Raw genomic sequence first — 8,505 nt, forward strand, 5'->3', positions numbered from 1 at the left:
CAACTTAAATATTCTCTTTATTTGTACCTACAACAATTTTATTAGGAAAAAATTTGTTATATTGGTCCTAGGGGTAAGCATAATAGGGTACCCCGTTAAAATTCTAGAAACGGAATCGGAACCTGTTGCAACAGGTTCCTTAAAATAGGAACCGGAACCGAAATGTGTTGAACAGGTTCCGGTTCCAATTTAGGATACCCTGTCTTATAATATACTTACTAAATTTTTGCATATTTTTTTTTAATATAATACTGGTTGGTCATTATGTTAATATATATATATATATATATATATATATATATATATATATATATATATATATATATATATATATATATATATATATATATATATATATATATATATATATATAATTTTGATATTTATTATTTAAATAATAAGTGAGAATTAGTGTATAATTTGAAATTAAGTGATACTTTTATCAGGTTATAGGGTACCCTACATGTTCCGGTTCCAAAAGTTAAGAGCCTAAACCGGAACGTTTTGCAACAGGTTCTCCAATTCGCTATCCGAAACCGGAACCTCTTTTACAAATATTAACATAATGATCTTTATTAAACTAAATTTTAGGGGGTATAAATATCCATCTACTATTCTTAAAAGTTTTATATAAAAAAAAGACATTTAACAATAATCAGGCAAATAATTGAATAAACAATTTACTCGTAGAATATAAAAATAAAAATAAAAAAACATTTAATTTTAATAAGGGTAAATTGGTAAATAAACAATTTAGAAGATACTCAAATGAATTTTATTTGTTACATCATTTGGCGGATTGGTGGTAATACAAAGAACATCAACATACACACAGTACACAGTACACACTACACACTCGCTCTCCAACGTCCTGCCAGCTTTCAACAATGGCTTCAAACGAAAATTGAACCGAAGACTGTTCAGAGAAGAAATTTCGAGCTCCAAGGAAGAAAAGAAGTCGAAGGTAGAAGGCACAAGTAAAAGGCCATTTGGTGGGTTCTTTTGAAATTGGTTGGAATGGAATTCCGTGCATTTACTTATTACAGTTTGTTATTATAGATGCTGTGTACTTGGTATTAGAAGGAAATATTCTTAAAAAGCGATATTGTATTTACTTTCATATTGATGTTTGACCTCGAATATCATTCCACCTATATATTGAGTACTAATTAAAATGGAGTGTAAAAGTACAGAATACATCAATGGAATAGAGTCCAATCGATCTCTTATATGTATGTTTATTAGTTCCCTAACACTGTTGTTTAAAATACAACTATCTGTTGGTAGATGCAACTTTCTGAATTACAGAAGTAATATGACTTGTTTCAACTGCGACCACCTGATGAATACATGGGGAATCAGATGCAAAGCAGGCAGCAGAGACCAGTGGAAAAAGCTCCAGAAAATTAAAGGAACAGCCTGGAACTTTGATTTTGATGTTGATGAATCAGATGGGGCAAATGTGAAATGAATGAAGATCATCATCTGGACAACCAATATGGATTCATCATCAGAACCCCAAGAGCCTACAATGCCTGTGCAAGCAAAACACTGATGATTTTGACAATGACATTGATAGCTAGATAATCAAAACAGAAATCAGAACCAGCTTCACCTCATCGCTTTTCTCATGTAAAAAATGATGAAGGATAAAGCTTCTTTGGGATCAACTTGATGGTTTGGATCCTTTTCCTTCTTGTGTTACTACAGGTTGCTATTGTAATCTAACTCAACAATTGTTGAAATCACAACAGAATCAGAGGTTGATACATTTTTTATCAAAGTGGATGATATTTATGCTCATACTAAGAGCCCTATCCTAATGAGGAATCCCTTGCCAAATATATCAAATGATGAATCCAACACTGCTGCAAGATGAGAAGCATCAAGAACTCGATCAGTAGTCAATAACATTAGAGGAGAGGATTTAGCTAAGAATATTGCTTTCATGGCTAGAAGGAAGTGGCAACATGCAAGAAAGCTACAAGGCTCTCAAGTGTCGAATCCCCAGTTGATCAATATACGCACTTGCTAGACCTAATGAAGCAGCAGCTGCCATAGGAATATATTGCTTGCTTTCTGCTTCTGATCATGTGTTCTCATCTTGATTTTTGTAATTCATATAAAGACATAGCTAAGCCAAACATTGAGCTTAAAGTGGGTGAGATTGAATACTGATGGTGCTTTTAAAGGAGATCCTGAAAGAGCAGGGCTGTAGAAGTAATAAGGGGCCACAGAGGTGCACCTGTAATAAAGCTGAATTACATGGTGTTTTGCGTGGATGGAGGACATCATAAGGTTCAGCTTACGGTGAATTCCTAGGTGGTTGTTTGTGTGTTGGTTGAGACAACTCCAACCAACTCCCCTGGAATACTATTTTTTTTTTTTTACCAAGAAATCGAAAATTATATTACATCAAGTGAGAAAAACTCACCAAATAAAGACCATGACGGAGTTCAAAAGAGGTAGGCCTGTCGCTAGTAAGGGGAAAATAAGCAAGCATGCTACCCACCATCGCTAGATGGAAGCTTAAACCGAAATTACAAGACTGAATAATAGAGTACTTAAAATTGAAACAAAGTTTGCAGAGAGTGAGGAGCCATAACAAGGCCCAGGAGGCGCAGCAGCATCAGGTTGTGGAGTTGCCATTCATAATGGCCATAGTGTTAGCCAATTCTTCACATTGTTTTATTGAGAATCCTAAGTGGGGGTGTAGTGGCGTGGCACGAGACATCAGCTAGTAGATCTATTATAATTTATAAGCCAGAATCATAATTCAGCTGCCAATTATAATTTTTTTTTTTTTTTTTTATTTTTTATTTTTTTTTTTTTTTTTTTTTGAGGGGAAATTATAATTAACTTTATGACAAAGTTTAACTGTAAAATTTCTACAAACAAACTGTAATAGGAGCTGTAATAGGAATTTTGATTTTACAAAGGGTGACTGCCTGATTGGTCAAGAACTACAGAAATAAATGTTAGTAAATAGTTAAAATATCTTTCAAATACCTTTCATATAATTTTACTTCATACTAGTATTATTTAAATGTAAATAACCATCCCATAAATTCACACAATATGCAAACTAGGAATCTAAGCATAGATCATAGGCTACAATCCATGATCACAGAACGGAGAGCAAACTGCAACTACAAATCAGAGTCAACTTCGTCATACTTCACCGGAAAAGCAACATCAGAAGCAAATATATACACATAACCATTCAGATGTACATCCGTCTAAGTCTTGAACAAGACTTTCTCACCAACTTTCTTCAGAACGTCCTCAAGTTTTTGAGCAACGACTTCAGTAGGTGCTGCATTCAGATATAAACTAATGTTAAAAGCTACTACAACTGGACATTCTTAATATGGTGGCTTACTCATAGCAAGATATACAACATGAATAAAAAGTATTAAAGAATAGTTTATCGAAACAAGTGTTCCAAGAGAATCAAGTGGGACCACAATATTATTGTCATATGATGACCAAGTTAAATGAAGACTACTTTTAGTATAAAGACCTTACATTTTGTTCTTACAGAGTGAAGCTACTTGTAAATTGGTGGTGTACAAGAATCCTATGAGGCTCTAGTTTCATGAAATTAATTGGCCATCCCAAGAGTTGGCGTCCAGAAGTATCATATCAGCAGGGGTGTAACAAAGCAGCATTCATAAGCATATGTTGGCTATATAGTATATTGTACACAATGTTTTCAGCAAATGGAAGACTCTAATCATGATTATGGCCAATTAGGAAAGTGTCAGATTAATAAAGGAAATGGGAACTGCTTGCATATACAAAGTACTAATTAGGAAAGATAAAAGGATAAATCATCTACTTGGAAGTCCGGGTTCTCTGCAAAAACTTTACAGCTCTAGCTAACTGGTAATAGACTAGTAGCGAACTAGCAATGCCAAGGGCGTCATCATTATAGACAGGATAGAAGGCTATAGGTCACAATTACCTCTCAATCACTGAGTTAACGATTCACTTGGTCACATTAGTAGCTTAATAAAAGTACATCTACTTGACAAAAGTCGTTGAAATAAACAACTAAATTACACCAAAAACATGTCAATGAAAAACCTAATGGCCATGACATGGAGCAAAAGGTTGATTATAATTAAACCCTCTATTTAGTAATGTCAATGACAATCACACACAAAGCAATGATCTAAACTGAAGTTATTTTTGTCTAATCTGATGTGAGCTTATTTCTTCTAAAATAAGGTGAAGTAAACAAGGCCTAAGACCTATAAGTAAAAAAGGAAAAATGCATAACAGGAGCATAATAGAAAATGAGAAAAGCAGAACATCTAAAAATAAAAATTAGATGGTTTAATGATGGTAGGTATGTGTTACAAACCTTCCTTAAATCGGATAATTGCCAAAACTTTATCATGAGAGGCATCTCTAAGCATACCCAAGAGAAATTGTCTTGGTATCCCAAATTGCAAAACCATAGCTTGAAGGGTGTTCTCATTTCCATCCACATCAACCACTGTAAAAGTTAGATAATAGATGGGTTCACATATAGGAGAGCAACTCATCTTAGTGACCATCTTCAACTTGACATCAGAACCCTACAACAACATTAAATAAAGCATGATTAGGGGTCGGCTAACATGAATATTCATATAATATATAGAAAGGGGATGCATAATCTTAGATTAGTTGAACATGAGCAAATGAAGAAAGATGCAAGAGAAGAAATGGGTGACATACACATAGGTATACATCGCGATACCAGGCGAATGCATACTCAGCCGGAGCTCTATAAAATGCAGGTATATATTTGCCTTCCATGTGGAAAAACCCACCCATAGCCGGCATTCCCGGATGATCAAATATCTAATCATAAAACATCAGTACTATTCACGATAGTTTCCCATTAACTCAAAATCACACAAGAATCAATACATGGTAAAAGTAAAAGTAAGAAAGAAATCACCTCCAAAATATGCTTATTGAGGTCGAGTCCTAGAAATTGGAGGTCTTGAAGATGATTATAGATGATAGGAAAAGCGTCAATGGTGTAAAGAGGCTCAAAATCACAGGAAAAAAGCTTAAGATTTCTATCAATATCAATTTTAGTTTTAGGAACATATTGTTCAACAGGTATATCGTCCTCTTTAAATTGCGGCCGCTTCAGCTTCCTTCGTGGCCGCGATTTCATCCTCTGCGCCATCAGTGGCGGATCCAGGATTTTTAAGGTGGTGGGTCACTGTTACCTATCAATCATCACCCATCGACCGCATACCGAAGGTGGATGAATTTTGTGATAGAGGATGATTTTGTGAAGGAGGAGGATGCATATTGGGACTAAAGAAACTTGTTTTATCATATGTTTTTTTAAGAAAATTAAGTCACAATTTCAATTTAATTACTAAATCCAATATTATCAAAAATAGATTAATTCAATCTTTTTGCAACTTGTCTATTATATACCCAATGAGTTAATATTTTTTTTTTAAAAAAAAAAAAAAAACCAATTTAATTATACAAATATAATATATACAACACAAATTAGAAAAACCACTTAATCACATGATAATCGAACTCAAGACCTGAGTGGTTGGGCCCTTGCTTGTTAGGCTTTGTCTCAATCCCTCCAACCACTATGCTACAAGTTTGTATTGTTAAATAATAACCAAAAATAATCTTTATATCTTATTTTCAAATGGGTGCCTTTTTTTTTTTTTTTTTTGCTAGGTCACGTGACCTAGCAGGACCAAGGCTAGGTCCGCCACTGTGCGCCATGCTTTCGCCGCCTTTCATACCACCAAACCCTAACCCAATCTCTATCAGTATTTTATTTACTTGTAACCAAATCTTCACCCTTAGGAGCCTAAATTCATTAATTAGGAGGCTTAGGGACATATTGGTACTTTCACTATAAATACATATCCTCCCCAATATTATAGGAGATTGGGAGGCACTACTTGTACTAATAATAAAATGGAAATTTTGACTTTTGCTACCTCACAAACACCTCAATTTCAATTTTGCTACATATCAAAACTTTTATTTTATTTTGCTACCTAACACATGCCCTTTTTTAAAATTTTGCTACCACTGAACGGAATCCGTTAAGTGGGTCCATAACGACACGTGTCGTGTTATTATTGGCCAAACAAATTAAAAAAAAATAACAAAAAATTTATAAAAAAAAAAAGAAAAACCTAAACTACCCAGCCACCACCCCCTTTCCCCCAACTCACCGCACCCCTCCCTGAAACCACCACCCGCGTCGCACCACCAGCCCTAACCCACCTAAACCCTTCCCCTCCCTTTCCCGCAACCGCGTCGCCCCCAAAAACGCTAAACCCACTTAACGGATTCCTTCATGTAATCCGCTTTTGTCATTACATTAAGTTAAGGATAATAATGTCATTGCACAGAGTAATGGCGTTAGTAACTAAGTTCAAAGGCCCGGCCCAATTCCCCAAATCCCCACCCTCCTTCTCTCTCCTCTCTCTCAAAGTTCCAACAATGGTGGGTGTGTAGTAGCTCCGGTGATGGAGGGTGTAGCGGTGACAATGAAACTGAAATTAGTTGGGCGACAACTAGCTATGACTCCGGCAACGGGTGGTGGTGGTGTTCGTACTTAAATCGATCTCTCATCCGCCAACGTCGGCAAAAATTATGCCCAAGAGCTTCTTGAAATAAAAAGCTCCCTAGGTTAGTCATTTCAAGGAAAAATGGTCACCTTTAACCTTTGGGGTTAACCAAGCCCTTAATTTCACCTTTTCTTCTTAGGGTTTTCGTTTAATTCGGCGGCTTTGCCGCCGGAAATGGTGGTATTGATGGTGTCGATGGTCGGTTTATTGGTTGAAGCTTGGAGATGATGAAGATTGTGGTATGGTAGCTTCAATGGAGGAAGCAGCTTGAACATATACGTATCCTTTTTTGATTTTCTGCTTCTTCGCCGGCGCTACTGGTTTTTCCTTTCTCGGCCTCTTATGTGGCGGAGCTACTTTTGTATCGCCGGAAACAACCAGTTTCGTCGCTCTATCTTTCTTCATTGCAATTAGCCAATAACTGATACTCGTAGTAATAAATATTCGAGATAACAATTTTTTAAAAATTTTCTCTTTGGTGAATTTTTATTTCAAAAACGCTAAACTTTTAATAATATATTAAGAAAAACTCGGAAAAAGTATAGGATAAACTCTACTTTAGCGTCTTTTTTTTTTTTTTTTTTTTTTGTATGTTAAGTACAAAAAACGCATATAATTGAAGTAATTAAGAATAATTTTAACTATCATCTTACATTTTATGCATAAATTTAAGGGAAAAATTGGTCTGGTCCAAGACCGGTTTTTATGGGGTTTTGGACTGAATCGGACCGAAGACCGGAAAAAATAAATTTTTAGGCCCTGAGACCGGACCTGTTAATTCAGTCCGAGGTTGCTCCGGTCTGGTACGGGTCTTTTTTTCGATCCGGACCAATTTTGAAACACCCCTAGCCCCCACCCTTGAAACCCAAATAAAACCTCTCCCTACCCTTGCTAGGCCTAGTCTAGTTACGGTTTCGAGGGTGGGGGCTAGTTTTAAGGTGTTTAGTGGGGGGAGGAAGGGGAGGTTTTAGGGAAGAGGGTTGGGTGGTTCGGGGATAGAGACAAGGAGAGAGGTTCAACGCGACGCTGGCTAGGGAAGGGGGGTCTAGGCGCCCCCTCCCCCAACGCTGCATCAACCGCCTTCGACCATCTGTCGCATCCCCCCACCAAACAACGAACCCCCTTCCCCGAAACCCCATCCATCCTCCCCTCGTCAACGCACGATCTCCCCCACTTCTACCGCACGTACGCACCTCACCCCTTTTCCTTTGAACTACCACCCCTCTTCCTCGAAACCCATTTCTCTCCCTCCCACAAACCTCTTAGAAATCCCTCCTTCACCTCAGCTACCCATCTCCATCCTCAAAAACCCTAGCCGACCCTCCCTCCACCCTTAAAAATCCTAGTCGTCCCTCCCCCCATCCTCGAAGACCCTAAGAAAAGGAATAGGTTGGTTGGCGTTGGGCGCCAACGTCGGAGGAGGGGGTTTGGACGCCAGCAGGGGATGCGGGTAGCTCCGGGTTACCCCTGTCCCCTCCACACAAAATTACAAAATATTCACCAATGTTATCTTCGGATTAAAAAGTTTTCCTCTTTATTTTTTATATTTCTTTTTTTCTCAAATCTTCTTAAACAATATTCTATTAGCTAAGATATTTATTATTAAACCTGTGCGTTGTACGGGTTTTAAGCTAATAGAGCTCTAATTTGTAGTCAATTCAGCTCATGCATGCTTCGCGTGCACAAATGGCTAGTTTCATATTGACTAAGGAGCTTACGACTGTTACTCCTTCCGTCCCCAAAACTTCGACCATTTTGGGTTGATTTCGCGGGTATTAAGAAAGTTAAATAAAAAAAAAAGTAGAAGTATATTGTAAAGAAAATTTTACATGGGTTTTGTTAAAAAGTAGGGAGAGATAGTAATAAAAGTATATAGAAAAAC

The 8,505-nt window shown here is 36.9% G+C and overlaps 1 protein-coding gene across 1 annotated transcript; it reads right to left on the minus strand.

Annotated features, from left to right (window-relative positions):
• Positions 1 to 2,997: 2,997 nt before the first annotated feature.
• LOC145626585 (uncharacterized) lies at positions 2,998 to 5,607 on the minus strand. Its single transcript, XM_081679038.1, has 4 exons — positions 4,955 to 5,607; positions 4,729 to 4,854; positions 4,370 to 4,586; positions 2,998 to 3,316 (listed from the first exon to the last, which is right to left on the minus strand). The coding sequence occupies exons 1-4, from the start codon at positions 5,189 to 5,191 to the stop codon at positions 3,240 to 3,242; spliced, it is 657 nt and encodes a 218-aa protein (XP_081535164.1). The 5' UTR covers positions 5,192 to 5,607; the 3' UTR covers positions 2,998 to 3,239.
• Positions 5,608 to 8,505: the final 2,898 nt, after the last annotated feature.

The sequence above is a fragment of the Chenopodium album genome, chromosome 4 (genome assembly GCF_948465745.1).
Source record: "Chenopodium album chromosome 4, dcCheAlbu1.1, whole genome shotgun sequence".
Lineage (NCBI taxonomy): Eukaryota > Viridiplantae > Streptophyta > Magnoliopsida > Caryophyllales > Amaranthaceae > Chenopodium > Chenopodium album.

Bases quoted from the DNA above. Each gene is read 5' to 3' on its own strand.
- LOC145626585 (XM_081679038.1), bottom strand. From the start codon at position 5,191: ATGGCGCAGAGGATGAAATCGCGGCCACGAAGGAAGCTGAAGCGGCCG. The intron at 4,855-4,954 runs GTGATTTCTTTC...TTTTATGATTAG, and splicing joins TCAATAAGCATATTTTGGAG to ATATTTGATCATCCGGGAAT. The intron at 4,587-4,728 runs GTATGTCACCCA...ATGTTGTTGTAG, and splicing joins ATCGCGATGTATACCTATGT to GGTTCTGATGTCAAGTTGAA.